The 19,174-nt window shown below is 35.6% G+C and overlaps 1 protein-coding gene across 1 annotated transcript in view; it reads right to left on the bottom strand.

Moving 5' to 3' along the window:
- The window catches only part of RNF138 (ring finger protein 138), a 43,370-nt gene that overhangs the window by 8,289 nt on the left and 15,907 nt on the right, over positions 1-19,174 (bottom strand). Inside the window, exons 2-5 of the mRNA XM_027127693.1 lie at positions 15,562-15,727; positions 13,699-13,814; positions 1,578-1,634; positions 629-740 (exon numbers count right to left, since the gene is read on the bottom strand). Coding sequence (XP_026983494.1) covers positions 629-740; positions 1,578-1,634; positions 13,699-13,814; positions 15,562-15,727 — 451 coding nt within the window. The remainder of the gene's footprint in view (positions 1-628; positions 741-1,577; positions 1,635-13,698; positions 13,815-15,561; positions 15,728-19,174) is intronic.

The following is a 19,174-nucleotide window of genomic DNA, read 5'->3' as shown; positions in this document are numbered from 1 at the left end:
GACATATATACACTACCAAACGTAAAACAGATAGCTAATGGGAAGCAGCCACATAGCACAGGGAGATCAGCTCGGTGCTTTGTGACCGCCTAGAGGGGTGGGATAGGGAGGGTGGGAGGGAGGGAGACGCAAGAGGGAAGAGATATGGGAACATATGTATACGTATAACTGATTCACTTTGTTATAAAGCAGAAGTTAACACACCGCTGTAAAGCAATTATACTCCAATAAAGATGTAAAAAAAAAAAAAGATATGTATGCATCAAAAAGAAAGTATGATTCTTTTCCTTTCTTGCTTTATGCACTCATATATTACATTCTGCAAGGATACAATTTACAATGCTACTGCTTGGTAATGAATCCTCAGTTCACCTTTCCTTATTTCACTCTTTCCAGGCTATTTTCGTACATTACCCTCACAATTAAGCATACGTCTTTTTATAAGTTAGTTACTGGGATTTTAAAAATCTCATTTTGCTTCACAGTCATCAATCTTTTGTTGACAAAATATACCTTACTGACAATGCCCCACAAAATTTAAAGTAACCACTTTCCCTTGTACAAATGAAGTGAAATAAATGGGACAGCATACCTTAAACAGAAGACTGTCTTAAACATACATACTTACCACAGGAACTATCTGAAATAGGTGATTACTATTACAGTGATCCAGTAAACGCTGTCTGGTAAAATTTGATTCTTGACACAAGGGACACTTAAAGGTGGGATGCCCAGAAGAACTATAAAACAATTTTAAATGCAGCATACTGAATTTGAAATCATAACGTAAAAATGATGAGCTCCTATTTTTTGACCAATTTTTATTTCTTTCTTTAAAAGTTATAATTATAGACTAATCAAAGATTGTCTCACTTTTAAAAAACTATGTTTTCAATAAATAATCTACAATAGATATTCCTAAACAATCTCAGTTTACAGTACCCTTAGTGTCTAGGAAATTTTTTAATGGTGCCTCTACAAGAGTCCTAAACAAAAATAATAACAAACCTAGCTGTCTCATTTATTAAAGTAGTTAGATTCAAACAACTTAGTCATTCCTGTAACTAATAGATGTCACTGTATGTCCCTTGAAAATTCTAAATATCCCATGGTGTCCCAGTATGGAAACACCATATCTAGGAAATTAAAACTTTTAAAAGACTTACATCCATATGGTGTATCTTTAATTTATCCTAGTTCTAAGACTCTAACATACAAAATTCATAGGAAAAGTGAAAAACAAAAGCATCAGCCATCAGAATGATCAACATTTCAAAATATTCTGAGGATCAGGCCATCACTGGGTTTTAATATCTCAATTTCAGCAAGGGACAGTTCAGTATTGACAACTCTGCCTAAATTATGCATGGAAGAAATCTGACCACAGTGAAAGAGGAGAGCTACACGCTTCTAATTTAATGTGACCTGTAAAAGCAACTGCATCATTTATCTCTAAACTGCTAACTTATGCATTATGTCTGATGATTTAACTGAATTTAAATTTTTTTAATTTAAAAATCCATTATTACAAAGTGATAGGTATTATTTACTAAAATAATAGAAATTCAAAAGCTTACCTTGTATTCTCTTGATACGTTTCTGTGTTATCAGATGTGGATGTTTCACTCCTATTACTTAAGAGGCATGGGGGGGAGGGGGAGAAGTTAATCCTTCAAGTAATAAAGCACAACACAGATTCATTAACTGCTAATGAAGACAACCAGTCTGAATTTGTTTGAAAAGCCTAAACTTCAAATAGTTCTGAACTATGATATAATTATGGCATTAATTACTTTTCAAATAAATTCTGATAAGACTGCTTATGAGGTCCTTTAAAAATTAATTTAGGCATAGTTACAAAAGTATAGAGAATATAGTATTTTGCAGAATTGTCTTAAATCCATAGCATGAACATTTCCCCAGGTCCTTTAGACTTTCAAATTAAGAGACTCCCCTACCTCTACCTGGACTAGTTAGTTTTTGAATGCTGGGGTAGAATCAAGAATTTGTGAACTTCTTGACTTGTAACTAGGATATAGTTTAAGGTTGTAGCATCCAAAATGATGCTACAACTCCTAAATGGAGTAGGTTAAGAAAAAATATTTGAATGTTCATTATGTTTATATTTTCCAAAAAGGAACTAGGCTTTCCAACATTTAATATACAGAGTAACTTGATGTCCTCACTGGGACCCCATGCCAGAGTCATGTGTCTTATGCAGTATCAGAGAAATCCTGAGAGAAAAGTGGGCATTCCATATGAGGACTGTCAGTCATGCATTACAGAATTTCATCAATGTAGTCAATTTTATAAAAACAAGGCCTTTCAATAGCAGAAACATTAAAATAAAAACGAGATAGGTAGTGGACCACAAAACTGTTGTGAAACTTAGAAAACTGACTTTTCATTTTTCTTTTACAAAAGGACAAGCAATACTGTATCATCTACCTAACAGATGTTCTCCAATGACAGTCATTTCCCTTCTGTGAAAATACTGTTGTGTCTCCACACACATTCTCTGCAAGAAAGCTTCCCTGCCCAAATAGGAGACTATTAAACCACTATTTTGCATCTTTTTAGCAGTTATTAATCTGTCTCTGCAGGTAAAGGTGGTATTCTAACAATGTGGAGACTAAAAACTGCTTTTCAAAATAAATTCAAACTACGGAGAGTGCATGTGTTAAAGGGATGTTATGACTTTACCAAAAACAGTATGTCACCTATTTTTTAAAAATCTCATATCTATACATTTAAACTTGGTAACAGATTTTTCTAAACTGTTTTTAAATCTTCCAAATAAAGATAATCATTGGGTTTTGAACATGCCCTAATAAAATATAAAAACTTCCAATTCGTTTGTAAGAACAACTATAACATAATCAGAGACTATGGAAAATTTCAACAAAAGCCCTTTCAATATTTACCAAATGGGACTGAAAAATATAGGAATCTCAACCTATGACATACTCTTCCATTTGGATCTGTATTGTGTGTTGTAGGTATCTTTTCAGCCATGATAGTCATCAGACCAAGTATCAAAGTAAAGTGAATTTAATCGAAATCTTTAAATTACTGTCACTATATTAAACCAAGATTTTAAGAAATTTTAGAAATCATAGTCAACCACATTGTTTTCAATAAAAACAGTAATAAAACTTTAAGAATGAAAATATTTTATACCATTAAATAAAGCAAACTTATTTTTAAAGTAACTTTTTCATCTTTATCTCACTTAAATTTTGCATGTGTTATGAGTAAAGTATCAGTACTATAAAACACATGCATAGTTTTAAAATAAACACACACATACTCAGAGCACATGCTCAATTTTTTTCACTGGTGGGGTATGCAATCACAAAACTCCTGATTTAAAGCATTTTAATATCAAAGTGAATGCCCTTTTTAAATGTTTTCTCCTTTCCACCTACTTTTACAATTCTCTATTTTCCATTATTATTGTTATCATCATTCTAGTCCTTCCTGATCATCCTGTATCATGCCCAGGGCTATTACTGGGAACCTACTCATTTATTCTAGAAATGTATGAATGAGTTCAACAATAGAAAATCTATTACTGACAACCATACTATCAATTTAAAAAACATATGATCATTTATTTCATCTTATGTAGAAACCATTCACTAAAATTCAACCTCCAGAATGGAAACAAAAACAAAAAAACCTCTCATCACCCACAATGCTTTTAAAAGTACAAATCCCTAAACTCTAGATAGCAGAGTATCTGGGAATGAAGTCAGATGTATACATTTTTTTAACTGCATACAAGATTCTGATTTGAGTAAGAACCATTCAATGGAGAAATCTTAAATTCAGGATGATAGCATCATAGAACAGATAAAGAATATGTTAAAAAAACTGTAGTGAACACCATCCATAATAATAAAATTTTAGATGCATTCCCACTAAAATCAAGGAAAAACAGGTGCCTTCTATTTAATACTGGATAGAGGCCCTAGTTAATGCAATAAATCAAGTACAAAATGAAGCAGTAAGAGACAAAAACTGCATTGACAAACCAAATAATTTTCTACATAATAAATCCAAAAGAATCTACAGGTAAATTATTTAGAACTATTAGAACTAATAAATCAGCAAAGCTGCTAAATGAAAGATTAACATAAAAATCCTTAATATTCCTACTCACTAGTAATAACCACTTAAGATTATAAAACAGGAAAAAAGATCCATTTGTACAGCAACAAAAACTGTAAGGTTTTAGGGGCTTCCCTGGCGGTGCAGTGGTTGAGAGTCTGCCTGCAGATGCAGGGGACACGGGTTCGTGCCCCGGTCCGGGAAGATCCCACATGCCGCGGAGCAGCTGGGCCCGTGAACCATGGCCGCTGGGCCTGCACGTCCGGAGCCTGTGCTCCGCAACGGGAGAGGCCACAACAGTGTGAGGCCCACGTACCGAAAAAAAAAAAAAAAAAAAAAAACTGTAAGGTTTTACCAGGAAAAGATATACTAGAACATATTTATGTGTGCTCTAAATGGACTTCTTTTACTGAATTTTTTTTTTTAATGGAAGAGATAAACAGGTGGGAAATTGGGTGGGAAAAATGAGTATCATATGATGTCAATTCTCTCCAAATTAATCTATGATTTCAATAAATTCAACCTTTATAATGCTTCCGATCAAAATCTCTACAGGAATTTTTAGAAAACTCAAGTCTGATCCTAAAATTCATATGGAATAGCAAAGGACCAAGAATAACAGAAACAATTTTCTAGGTAAAACAAGAGGGAGAACTTTCCCTACATGATATTAAGACCTATTGTTAAAGCCACAGTAATTAAGATAGCATGGTATTAGAGGAATAAACGAAGCAACAGAACAGAATAGAGATGTGTAGGACCAAAATGGCATTATAAATCAGTGGGGAAAGAATGGACTCCTCAATGAATGGTACTGGGACAAATGGTTATCACTTGGGGAAAATTTTTCCTACCTCATGTTATACATCCAAAATAAATGTGAAAAGCACAGCTTTAAAATGTTAAAGAAGAAAATATCTTCTATAACTTTATGATGTGGGAAAGGATTTCTCAAGCATGACACAAAAAGCAAAAAACATAAAGAAAATAAATATAATATATATAAAAGTATAAATATAATACTTACGTATGTCAAAAGACACAATAAGACTAGCCAAAGACTGATCAAAAATATTTGCAATCAGGCAATGAAAGCCAAAACAGACAAGTGGGACTGCATTAAACTAAAAAGCTTCTGCATAGCAAAGGAAACAACAGAGTGAAAGGCAACATATGTAATGGGAGAAAGTATCTCGAAACCACATATCTGACAGAGGGTTAATCTCCAAAATACATAAGGAACTCCTACAACTCAACAGCAAAGAAACTAATGACCCAATTACAGAATGGGCTAAAAATACGAATAGAGATTTCTCCAAAGATGACATACAAATGGCCAACACGTATATGAAGATTCTCAATGCCACTAATCATAAGGGAAATACAAATCAAAACCACAATGAAATATCACCTCATAGCTGTTATGATAGCTATTATCAAAAAAACAAAAGACAACAAGTGTTGGTGAGGATGTGGAGAAACTGGAACCTTTGTACACTGTTGGTGAGAATGCAAAATGGTGCAGCTGCTATGGAAAACAGTTACAGTGAAGTTCCTCAAAAAAATAAAAAGTAGAACTACCATATGATCCAGCAATCCCACTTCAGGGTATTTATCAAAAAGAACTGGAATCAGAATCTTGAAGAAACAGCACTCCCAAGTTCACTGCAGTTCTATTCACAATAGCCAAGATATAGAAACAATCTTGTGAATGGATAAAGAAAAAAAGATATGAATGGATAAAGAAAATGCGGCATATACATGCAACGGAATATTATTCAATTTTAAAAGAAAAGAAAGTTCTGCAACTGTGACAACATAAATAAACCTTGAGGCCATTATGCTAAGTTAAACAAGCCAGTCACATGCATGATTCCACTTATATGAGGTATCTAAAATACTCAAACTCAAAGAAGCCAAGAATAGAATGGTGGCTAACAGGAGCTACAGGACGGGGATATGAGAGTTTCTAATCAACATGTACAAATTTCAGTTATGCAAGGTAAGTTCTAGAGATCTGCTGTACAACACTGTGCCTATACTGTATATAACAATACTATACTGTACACTTAAAAATCTGTTAAGAGAGTAGACCTCATGTAAAATATTCTTATCATGATAAAAAGAGGGGTGAGAAAAAAACCCAAAAAACCTATGCATGACTATGCCATTTTATGCTAAATTAAATTGTGGCATTACCTAAGGCAGTTTTCAAAATACTAGAGTACCTCATTTCCAGTCTTTAAAAGGCGAAGAAAAATCTCCAGTTCTATGCTTACACGTTTCAGAAAACAGCAAAAAAAATTTTTTTAATTCTTTGGAAAAAATGTAAATATATTTGTATTGCATGTAATAAAGAATTATTATCCAGAATAAATCATGAATGCCTATAAATAAGGAAAAGGAAATTTTATCTCATACTTGTACCAGATTCCTTAATAGTTACTTAGCTACTGAAAATGTTCAACACCTTGGAGAGAAATCTGTTATAAACATAAAACCGTTTGCAAATTTCATTCTTTCAGTCTTTGTGAAGTGTTGTATTTGGACTAAACTGTTATAGGTTTACTGACATCCAGTTATTAATATTTACAAAGAGTTAAGATTAGTTGGAAAAACCTGCAAACAGACCAAATAATTTCCAAGGAAGATAAAATAGAAATGTGTGCTGGTATCTAATGATTACATGCATCCTCCCTCTCTCCTTTCTAGTAGCTAAAGAAAACAGAAAGATACAGTCCTACATGTTAAAAACAGAATTTTATGTTATGAACTAGAAATGGTGTTAGTAAAATAACTAGCACTGCTACATAATTATTATAAGAAACTACCCCATACGAATGCAATAATTTTGTTAAACATTCACCAACATTTATTACTTTATGGTAAATAGTTTTACCCTGACTGATCTGACTGAAACGTGTATTGGTTTATTTTGGATGACTCGACTGGAAGTTATACTGCTTACACAGATGGAAAGGCAAATTATGTCTGTTTTATCCATCCCTGCATATTCAATAACATGTAGTGTGCCCAGTAGTTCAGAAGGTACAATAAATGTATGCTGAATTGATTAAATGATCTAAGGGTTTATTTTGAATATTTTTTAAACTATGTTAGTTTCTTCTTTTGAGGACCTATGGGCAAAGCACTTCAGTATAATCTCTTTTATTATCAGGAAAAGCTGTCTTTCTCATTAATAACTATTTGGTTTACAATATCATAGACTTATTTTTTTATGAAACCTTTATTTTTTATTTATTTTTTATACAGCAGGTTCTTATTAGTCATCCATTTTATACACATCAGTGTACACGTATCAATCCCAATCACCCAATTCATCACACCCCCACCCCCACCCCCCTGCAGCTTTCAGCCCTTAGTGTCGATACATTTGTTCTCTACATCTGTGTCTCAGTTTCTGTGATATCAGTGATGTCGGTCTGTAATTTTCTTTGTAGTATCTTTGTCTGGTTTTGGTATCAGGGTGATGGTGGTCTCATACAATGAGTTTGGGAGTGTTCCTTCCTCTGTAATTTTTTGGAAGAGCATGAGAAGGATGCGTGTTAGCTCTTCTCTAAATGTTTGATAGAATTCACCTGTGAAGCCATCTGGTCCTGGCCTTTTGTTTGTTGGAAGATTTTTAATCACAGTTTCAATTTCGTTACTTGTGATTGGTCTGTTCATATTTTCTATTTCATTCTGGTTCAGTCTTGGAAGGTTATACCTCTCAAAGAATTTGTCCATTTCTTCCAGGTTGTCCATTTTATTGGCATAGAGTTGCTTGTAGTAGTCTCATAGGATGCTTTGTATTTCTGCAATGTCTGTTGTAACTTCTCCTTTTTCATTTCTAATTTTATTGAGTCCTCTCCCTCTTTTTCTTGATGAGTCTGGCTAATGGCTTATCAATTTTGTTTATCTTCTCAAAGAACCAGCTTTTAGTTTTATTGATCTTTGCTACTGTTTTGTTTCTATTTCATTCATTTCTGATCTGATCTTTATGATTTCTTTCCTTCTGCTAACTTTGGGTTTTGTTTGTTCTTCTTTCTCTAGTTCCTTTAGGTATAAGGTTAGATTATTTATTTGAGATTTTTCTTGTTTCTTGAGGTAGGCTTGTATAGCTATAAACTACCCTCTTAGAACTGCTTTTGCTGCATCCCATAGGTTTTGGATCATCGTCTTTTCACTGTCATTTGTCTCTAGGTATTTTTTGATTTCCTCTTTCATTTCTTTAGTGATCACTTGGTTATTTAGTAACGTATTGTTTAGCCTCCATGTGTTTGTGTTTTTTACGTTTTATACGTTTTTTCCCTGTAATTGATTTCTAATCTCATGGTGTTGTTGTCGGAAAAGATGCTTGATATGATTTCAATCTTCTTAAATTTACTGAGGCTTGATTTGTGACCCAAGGTGTGATCTATCCTGCAGAATGTTCCGTGAGCACTTGAGAAGTGTAATCTGCTATTTTTGTATGGAATGTCCTATAAATATCAATTAAATCTATCTGGTCAATTGTGTCCTTTAAAGCTTGTGTTTCCTTATTAATTTTCTGTTTGGATGATCTGTCCATTGGTGTAAGTGAGGTGTTAAAGTCCCCCCTATTATTGTCTTACTGTCGATTTCCTCTTTTAGAGCTGTTAGCAGTTCCCTTATGTATCGAGGTGCTCCTATGTTGGGTGCATATATAATTGTTATACCTTCTTCTTGGATTGATCCCTTGATCATTATGTAGTGTCCTTCCTTGTCTCTTGTAACATTCTTTATTTTAAAGTCTATTTTATCTGATATGAGTATTGCTACTCCAGCTTTCTTTTGATTTCCCTTTGCATGGAATATCTTTTTCCATCCCCTCACTCTCAGTCTGTATGTGTCCCTAGGTCTGAAGTGGGTCTCTTGAAGACAGCATATATATGGGTCTTGTTTTTGTATCCATTCAGCAAGCCTGTGTCTTTTGGTTGGAGCATTTAATCCATTCACGTTTAAGGTAATTATTGATATGTATGTTCCTATTACCATTTTTCTTAATTGCTTTCGGTTTGTTTTTGTAGGTCCTTTTCTTCTCTTGTGTTTCCCACTTACAGAAGTTCCTTTAGCATTTGTTGTAGAGCTGGTTTGGTGGTGCTGAATTCTCTTAGCTTTTGCTTGTCTTAGAGCTTTTGATTTCTCCATCGAATCCGAATGAGATCCTTGCTGGGTAGAGTACTCTTGGTTGTAGGTTCTTCCCTTTCATCACTTTAAGTATATCATGCCACTCCCTTCTGGCTTGTACAGTTTCTGCTGAGAAATCAGCTGTTAACCTTATGGGAGTTCCCTTGTACGTTATTTGTCATTTTTCCCTTACTGCTTTCAATAATTTTTCTTTGTCTTTAATTTTTGCCAATTTGATTACTATGTGTCTTGGCATGTTTCTTCTTGGGTTTATCCTGTATAGGACTCTCTGCGCTTCCTGGTCTTGGGTGGCTATTTCCTTTCCCATGTTAGGGAAGTTTTTGACTATAATCTCTTCAAACATTTTCTCAGGTCCTTTCTCTCTCTCTTCTCCCTCTGGGACCCCTATAATGCGAATGTTGTTGCGTATAATGTTGTCCCAGAGGTCTCTTAGGATGTCTTCATTTCTTTTCATTCTTTTTTCTTTATTCTGTTCTGCAGCAGTGAATTCCACCATTCTGTCCTCCAGGTCACTTACCTGTTCTTCTGCCTCAGTTATTCTGCTGTTGATTCCTTCTAGTGTATTTTTCATTTCAGTTATTGTACTGTTCATCTCTGTTTGTTTTTTAATTCTTCTAGATCTTTGTTAAACATTTCTTTCATCTTCTCGATCTTTGCCTCCATTGTTTATCCGAGGTCCTGGATCATCTTCACTCTCATTATTCTGAATTCTTTTTCTGGAAGGTTGCCTATCTCCACTTCATTTAGTTGTTTTTCTGGGGTTTTATCTTGTTCCTTCATTGGTACATAGCCCTCTGCCTTTTCATCTTGTCTATCTTTCTGTGAATGTCTACGATACCATAGACACTATTAATAACATAGTGGATGTTTTCCTCTTTGTACTACTTGGAAGCTGTGAAGCACAGTGTACAGAGTATTACAATATGTTCAGCTAATAACTGAAATCCTATGTGCTGGGTATATTTTTTGCCCCTCTAGATCTTCTCTCCTCCATTTTTCACCATGCTCTTTGTACTGAGAAACTAACCTGCATTAACAGGTTCCCTTCTCTGCTTCCCAAATGGGTTCAGCCCAGCAGGAGATTTGGAGGAAGAACAAGAGGAAGGTTAGGATACCTATTTTCCAGACTCCTTCCCAGCAAAACTGCCTTGACTGGTTGCATCCCTCTCCAACTGCCCTCTCCACATAGCTTTCTTTCTCCAATTCTGGTGTCTACTTTCTCCCCTCCCCTGCTTTCAGTAGACCCAGAGTACATGACTATTCCTTGTGACTTCCTATACCCTGCTTACATAGTGTACCCAATACTCTACTCCTTACAAATAGTCCCTTCACACACAAAAATAAAAAATTAAAGAATAGTCCTTCACTAAATTCCCCTCAAATTATCTAATTTGAATATAATTATCTGTTTCCTCCCAGGACCCTGACTATACATTCTGGCTTCTTATATTTCCTACCATTTTTTAAAAAATCTTTTCCTTCCTTCAACAATTTCCTTACTAGAAATTCATATACAAACTGAATTTTTCCATTGCAACTAGAATTTTGCATAGGATATAAACATGAATAAGACTAGGAAGCCCATTCTACTAGATAAAAAAAACAGACAAGTAAACAGGAAAGACTTCAGAGTATCTAACACTTGGTCTAAGTCTTCAAAGAGAAGAAAAAGTCCACTGGCTGGCAAAGTGTGGGTTAGAATGGTGGGGAAAGTATGGAGGTGAGGGAGTGATGGTGATGATGATGATAATTAAAAACTAACATTTAGGAAATTCCCTGGCAGTCCAGCGGTTAGGACTCTGTGCTTTCACTGCCGAGGGCACGGGTTCAGTCCCTGGTCAGGCAACTAAGATTCCGCAAGATGCGCTGCACAGCAGGAAAAAAAAAAAAAAAAACCAACAAAGCAAACAAAAACCCCCAAACATTCACCAAGTAAGGTGCTATTCAATATGTTTTACTTCTATTAACCTACTTATTGACTCCCACCAATGAGGTGTTTAATAGTATCACCACTACCTTTTTAAACAGATGAGAAAACTGAGGTACAGTTTCTTGCCAAAGTCATACAATTAGTAAATGACAGAGCCTCGTACCCAGCAGTCTGGCTCCAAGTCTTCATGTTTAATGACTAAGTTATATTGCTTCTCAAGGATGGCCAGGATACAGTGGGAATAATTCAACATGGCTAAGGCATATTATGCAATATGGGTAGCCAAGAAAGACAAAGGCTAAACGGAAAGGTAAGTGCCAGATCAGAAAGGGCTTTAGAATAGGGATTTTGTCTTATTAAGCTAGTTGTTGAATTAGATCATGGAACCCCTTGAGAATCTTGACATTCTCTCTCCAGAAAAATGCACACATAGTACACACAAAAAATTGGCAGTTTAAGCAGTTCACAGAGCCCTTACTGGCCCGTGGAACCCAGGAGAAACACAGCTATGGGGCCACAGGAAGTCACTGACAAGGTACAGAAGCGTAGGTACAAGGACAAGGAGAAAGAGGTCAGAGTTGCACTTCTGAAATATCACTTTGGCAATCGTATACAGGACAGATTAAAGGAGGACCACCAACTAAAAGAATAGTACAACAGTTCAAGTGAGAGGTGATGGGGACTTGAGCTACGGAAGTGACAATAGGGGCAGAAGAAAAGCACAGATGAGGAATACTGCTATTAGAAATCAATAGTACCTATGACCAATTAGATCTGGGGGGTAAGAGGGAAGAAGGCATGTCTCATGAGAAGAAAACTGAGTCATTTAACAAGCAGTGACTGTGCACATCATATATACTAGGAACTTTGCTAAGAACTAGAGACACATTGTTGAACAAGACAAACACCATCCCTGCACTTAAGAATAATCTACTGGGTTAATAACAAATTGTTGAGTAATTTCAATACAGCAGAAGTACAGAAATAAAAAAACCAAAAAGGATGAACCGAAGGGGATTTTTTTAAAAATCACAAAATAAGAGTGACCAATTTCATCCAAAGACACTGAGTCAAGTAAAACGAGAACCTAAAAGAGCAGGAAATAAGAAAATTACTAAAGACCTTTACCTGAACAGTTTCAACTAAGGAGTTGAAAAGAAGCCTTACTACAGTATAAGTGCTTCTAAGAGTGGTTAAATTACTGAAAATTAGCAACATGTGAAATGAAATGCTACTAAAATAAAATCTTAAAGACTCTGCTTAAGATATCGCCTCCTGGGAGCCCTTCTATAATGCTGCCAATACTGCCTTTCTTTACAGAATGGTGTGTGCTTGCTACTGAGTTTTTAAAAATTAAGCACTTCATTGTTTAGAGATACATGCGTGGGTGGTAATACTATAAAGAAAAGCAAAAGAATGAACAATCCAAAAAAGAGGATAGTGGTTACCTCTGGGAGTATGGGGTTCAAATTGGCATGGGCTCACAAGGAGATTCTAAGGTCCTGAGAGGAGCTTCCCTGGTGGCACAGTAGTTGAGAATCCGCCTGACGATGCAGGGGACATGGGTTCGATCCCTGGTCTGGGAAGATTCCATAGGCCGCAGAGCAACTAAGTCCGTGCACCACAACTACTGAGCCTGTGCTCTAGAGCCTGTGAGCCACAACTACTGAGCCCGCGTGCCGCAACTACTGAAGCCCACGTGCCTAGAGCCCGTGCTCCACAATGAAAGGAGCCACCACAATGAGAAGCCTACGCACTGCAACAAAGAGCAGCCCCCACTCACAGCAACTAGAGAAAGCCCGCGTGCAGCAACGAACACAGCCAAAAATAAATAAATAGATAAAATAAACTTATTTTTAAAAAAATAAGGTCCTGAAAAATGTTATAATTTTTGACCCGGCTTAGGTATTTGTTTTGTCACTATTTTTTAAACCACACATGTGCATTCTGGCCATTCTTATTCATAAAATACATTTCATAAAAATGTTTAATGTACATAAACCTGAGACAATAAGATACAAATCAAGCCAAAACCTAGCTTTAAAAGAATTGAGACTAAAATAGAACTACAAATTTAATCGTACCAAATCTCACTTTTACATGACATTTTATCAAAATAAAAATTTCAAACAATTCTATTCTTAGAGAGTAAAAGGATTCTAGTTTGCAAGTACATTACTGAAAGGGATTTTCTCTAGCTTTCAAGTAATTTCAGTTGCAAAAGAAAACATTCAATTCACAGATCTACTTTTTATTCAGACATGTAAAGTTTCTTAGAATGATTTTTACATAACATAAGCTTAAGTCTAGCATAAAGTCAATCTCCCAGATGTCATTTTACATGCATCAAACAAACTTATGAGGACAAAGGCAATTTACTTTAAAAACACAAACACCCACACATACACAAAAACACTTTATACAGTCTCTGCAAAGTTTCCATTTTAACTATAAAAATAAAAACTATAAGAATAAATATTGCTTACCTGTTCCCTACTGAATCTTGAGAGATCTGAAAGTTGGGAATGACAGAAGAAACACCATATTCATCTTGGTACTTCTTACAAGATTTGTAATGATGTCTCATGCGATAGAATTTAATCTGTAAATTATTGAGTAAATGTAATGTGACTTTCAAAAGAACAAATATAACATGATTCCATTTATATGAGGTAGAACAGAATTCAGAGATAAAGTAGAATACAGGTTACTAGAGGGGTCGGGGTGGGGGTGGGGGAACGGCAAGTTACAATTTAACAGGTACAGAGTTTCTGTTTGGGATGATCAAAAAATTCTGGAAATAGATAGTGGTGATTGCTGTACAATGTTATGAATGTACTTAATACCACTGTATTGTACACTTAAAAATGGTACGTTTTCTACCTTACCATTCATGATACTGCACTCTAATTGTTCATTTGATGCTTCATACAGATTGTGTGTATGTATATACATATCATGTTTTCTTACCAAATGGACATATATTGTATAAAAAAAGTTTACCACAATCTTTCACTTATAAAAAAAATAAAATAAAACTAAAAAAAAGGTACGTTTTACGTTATATATTTTACCATAATAAAACATTTAAAAAATGTTTAATGTAATATGACTTTTAATATAAAAAGGAACTCATAAGACTTGAGATATTGCCAACAAGAAGGAAAAAAACAAGGCAGAAATAGATAACAAAATATTCCATTTAAACAAGAGGTCTTTGTTTTTTCTTTTAAGTAAATGATTTAATTCTTAAGTAGGAGCTGAAAATAAGCAGTAAGTTTCTCTCCATTAGATTCAGAGACAATGGAGATGAGTCCAACTGTCTGTAAACTCACCATAAAAATTAACAAATAATTTTACACCTGAAAAAAAAATACCACTAATAGACAAAAAATAATATTAAAAGTATTAAGAGGTTGCCTCATAGGACTGGGCATCTTTTTATTTCTTTAACTACTGCAACCTGGCAGAGTTAGAAAGTGCTTTAAAAAACTAAGTTCCCAAGTTAACACTTGGAACATTTTTCAGTTTCTCTCTGAGGAGCAGAGCCAGAAATCTCTCAAGTGTATTTTCCAGCTTCACTTCATTGCCCTGTCAGTTAACACCTCCCTCAAAGACATGGAAAAGCAGATATGTCTTGTGTGAATGCATCAAACAGCAACTGGTTTTTTTGCTCACTGACTTTATTAGCTGTTTGAAAAAGTGGTTGTGATAAATCCATAATAAACGAATATACTCAAAGCCTAACCACCTCTCACCATTTCAATCCCTCTCCAAACGGTAGAATAAAATCCAGACTGGAGAATTAATGCCAGTTATTTGCCAATACCTGATTTTTTACACCTGTTCCTTAAAAGGCAAAGTCTTCTGCCAAGTATTTTGTGATTTCTTAGATAAATACATAAACATCCAAGTACAGTGGGCAGCTAGAGAGTTCCCCCTTGACTACATAAATCCATTTGGCCCATTTCTACCTGCAAAATTGCAATAATGATACTACCACCAGAAAAACTATTCAAGGGCTGAATCTGTTCCAGAATGGGGCTTCAATGAGTTAAATGCCAGTCTGTTCATTCAGTTCATTTAGCAGGTAATCAACGAGTGTTTATTTTGAAAAAAATGCCACGCTAAAAAATTACGGCAAATTCAGAGACTGTATCTATCTTTCGGTCTCTGTTCTCAGTAAGTTTATAATCTAGTAAGATCTACAGCCACAGCTTTTCTGGCCTTTTCTACCCAATTCTCAACCTAAATAATTTCTCTTCAAAACAGTACCCACCAAGACAAGTCAAACAGAAATTTCAGAGTAGAAACTTGACTTTCAAAGAACTATGTCACATTTACTCTACCTGTTTTGCACAGCATCTGCAGCTACCAGAAAACCTCCTCATGATATTTTCAAGGTCTAAGGCCCGTTCAGGACATGCTCTTTCCCTTCTAGTCACATTTCCACGACACAGGGGACAATGTATTCCGCTTTCTCTCATTGCAGTCAGGAAACATTTTCTACAGAAACTAAACCAAACATTTGTGACAGGTTAACTACAGAAAAAAGTACTCTTTTCATTTCAATAATTAAACACAGCAGTTATGGGTATGTAATCATGCTAGGCTATTTGTATGTACATAAATCTAGAATTTTTTAAAACTGTATATGAATTTCTCAGTGTAAGACTAATGTCTGGACTAGATGGGAATACTAAAGAAACTACTTTTAACATAATACAGGAAAAATAAATATTATATAACATTATCAGGGGAAGCATGGTACAAAGGAAAACTGCATCTTATCCTGTGTTGTTTAGCAGCTGTGTGATTTTCAGGCAACACACTTAACCACAATGGATCTCCATTTCCTCCCCTTACAAAATGAGAGAATGGACCATACATCAGCTTTGTCTCAAACTGATGTACTTCAAGATGTTGTTCTACAAGATATGAATAGGTCTCCTACAGAAACTGATTTCCAAAATTCAAGGATTATTCAAAGTTATTAAGGTTTCTCTGCTAAGGAAACCAAGTGTTGCCCAAACTTCTGTGGTCAGGATATATGAAAATTCCCACAACAGTGTGCAATGGAATATAATTTGAGAAATACTTAAGAATCCTGGGCTTCCCTGGTGGTGCAGTGGTTGAGAGTCTGCCTGTCGATGCAGGGGACACGGGTTCGTGCCCCGGTCCGGGAAGATGCCGCGGAGCAGCTGGGCCCATGAGCCATGGCTGCTGAGCCTGCGCATCCGGAGCCTGTGCTCCGCAACGGGAGAGGCCACAACATTGAGAGGCCCGTGTACCGCAAAAAAAAAAAAAAAAAAAAAAAAAATCACAGCCATCTGTACCTGGGCTCTAGAATAATTATACATTTAATTCAACCCCCTATAAATACAAATATACTAATCTTCCACATCTATACTAACAAAAAAGTTGCGAGGTAATAGTGTGATAACAGATCACACTGAGTTTACTAACCAGGAGCTAAGCAAGTCACTCTTCTTGAAAATCAGTTTCCTCACACATACAATAAGCATCTACACTTGATAGGGTTGTTCACAGGATTAAGATAGGTAATGTAATAAAACGCTCAAGACAGTTATTTTTGAGTCAGCAAAGTGCTTGATAAATAGTAGCTAATATCACTAAGGTAGCATTAGAAGTGATCACCAATACTTTAAAACATGGAAAATATTCATCATAACCAGGAGTCAAAGAAATGCAAAGTAAACAAGACAAAAATACATTTTTCAGTTGTCAAAACACTAGTTTAAAAAAAATTATAATATCCAGTGTTAAAGGAGACATAAAGAAATGAGTGCTCTACATTTCTTTTTTTTTTTTTTTAATTTATTTATTTTGGGCTGTGTTGGGTCTTCATTTCTGTGCGAGGGCCTTCTCCAGTTGGGGCAAGCAGGGGCCACTCTTTATCGCGGTGCGTGGGCCTCTCACTATAGCAGCCTCTCTTGTTGCGGAGCACAGGCTCCAGACGCACAGGCTCAGTAGTTGTGGCCCACAGGCCCAGCCGCTCTGCGGCATGTGGGATCCTCCCAGACCAGGGCTCGAACCCACGTCCCCTGCATTAGCAAGCAGACTCTCAACCACTGCACCACCAGAGAAGCCCCGTGCTCTACATTTCTGAATAGCAATTTGTCAATACTTAACAAAATCCTTAGTGAGGGTGTCCCAAAACTCTGAATGCCATTTTGAGCTTTAATAACTTCACAAGTATAAATACCACAAAGTTACAAAGACCATCATTTTTAAGTTTAATTGTTTAAATTAAAAACTGAAATTCTGTTTATATGTTTTGTAAATTTGGGGTAATACATTTTTAATTTAAATTCTTTGTTTCACTCAGTGTTTGCATTCTTTAATCAGGGGGACTGTAAAAAGGAAAAAAAGAAGAAAGGAGAGTCAAACAAAAAACCCCACAAGACTAACTGGAACAATAGTCTAGATCATGATACGGTCTACATTAAGGCAGGAGTAGGAAGGAGGGACAGAGGGTCTCTATTTTAGAGACATAGTTCTCAATGTCTATGACTGTGTATGAAGGGGGCATCCTAGGTTAAAAAATAAAATATAATTTTTTGACAATTACTTGTGAGAGAATGAGAAAGAAAAGCATTTCTAATTTAGAAGACTGAGTAAAAGGTGACTGTATTAACCAAACTGAAAAATACTAGAAGAGTTGGTTTAACAGAAAAACGCAAGTTTAAAGTACCTACAGGGCTTCCCTTCTGGCGCAGTGGTTAAGAATCTGCCTGCCGATGCACGGGACACAGGTTCAAGCCCTGGTCTGGGAGGATCCCACATGCCGAGGAGCAGCTAGGCACATGTGCCACAACTACTGAAGCCTGTGCGCCTGGAGCCTGTGCTCCGCAACGGGAGAAGCCTGCGCACCACAACAAGGACTGGCCCCCGCTCGTCACAACTAGGGAAAGCCCAAGCGCAGCAACAATGACCCAACACAGCCATCAATCAATCAATCAATAAATAAATGTATTAAAAAAATAAAGTACCTACAAAAAGCTCAATGCGTGTTATCCAGCAAACAAGTGGAAAATTGGATCTGAAAATTGGGGGGAAGAATATGGAGAGCAGATAAGGTAAGAAGAACACTAAAGAAACAATCTAGAGAGATATAAACATTAAAGGAAGGTTCAAAGAAACAGAAGAACCAAGAGTAAATAATGTTATAGAAGCCAAGTCTAATAAATTACCAAAGAGAAAACAGTAATTAAAGAGCTAAAGGTAAAACTATCACCAAACTATTAAGCTAAACCTTCCTCTTTAAATAAAAATTGAAACTGTCAACAAAGTTCACACCAACAAAATTCATTACACAGAGATAACCATGCATAAAACTGATGGAGCTTGAGTGAACGAAATGAAGCAGGTTAGTAACTATTAGCAGGTAAATTAGTGAATATGCTGGCTAATTTAACAATTACAAGTAAAATATAAACACAGAATATTAAAAGATTTTTTGAAACCTGGGTGTACAAACATAAGCTGTATTTAGGGGGAGTGGATAAAATAAACCAAAATTTCAAAGCCCACTTATTCAATACCTGAAATAGTATATAACACTACATACCCACCAGAATGACCAAAATGAAAAAGGTGGAAAATACCAAGTGTTGAGGAGGATGTGAAACCAACCTAAACTTGCATTCAATGCTATAAAAGTGTAAACTGATACAACCATTTTGAAAATTAATACAACCATTTGGCAGTATCTAATATAGCCAAGTAATTCCACTCCAAAGTATATACCCAACTGACTTGCATATCTCATCAGAAGAAATTTCCTAGAAAGTTCATTGCCACACTATTTGTAATAGCCAAAAGCTGAAAACCATACAAATGTCCATCAACAGAAAAATGCATAAACAATGACAGCATATCCACAAAATTAAAACTATAGTATACCGTAATAAGAATGAATTTGGATGTATGTTAAGCTTT

The sequence above is a fragment of the Aethalodelphis obliquidens genome, unplaced genomic scaffold (genome assembly GCF_003676395.1).
Source record: "Aethalodelphis obliquidens isolate GAN/ISIS:26980383/991018 unplaced genomic scaffold, ASM367639v1 scaffold32, whole genome shotgun sequence".
NCBI lineage: Eukaryota > Metazoa > Chordata > Mammalia > Artiodactyla > Delphinidae > Aethalodelphis > Aethalodelphis obliquidens.
The sequence above is the reverse complement of the archived record's forward strand: the minus strand, read 5'-3'. Positions and strand labels throughout refer to the sequence as shown.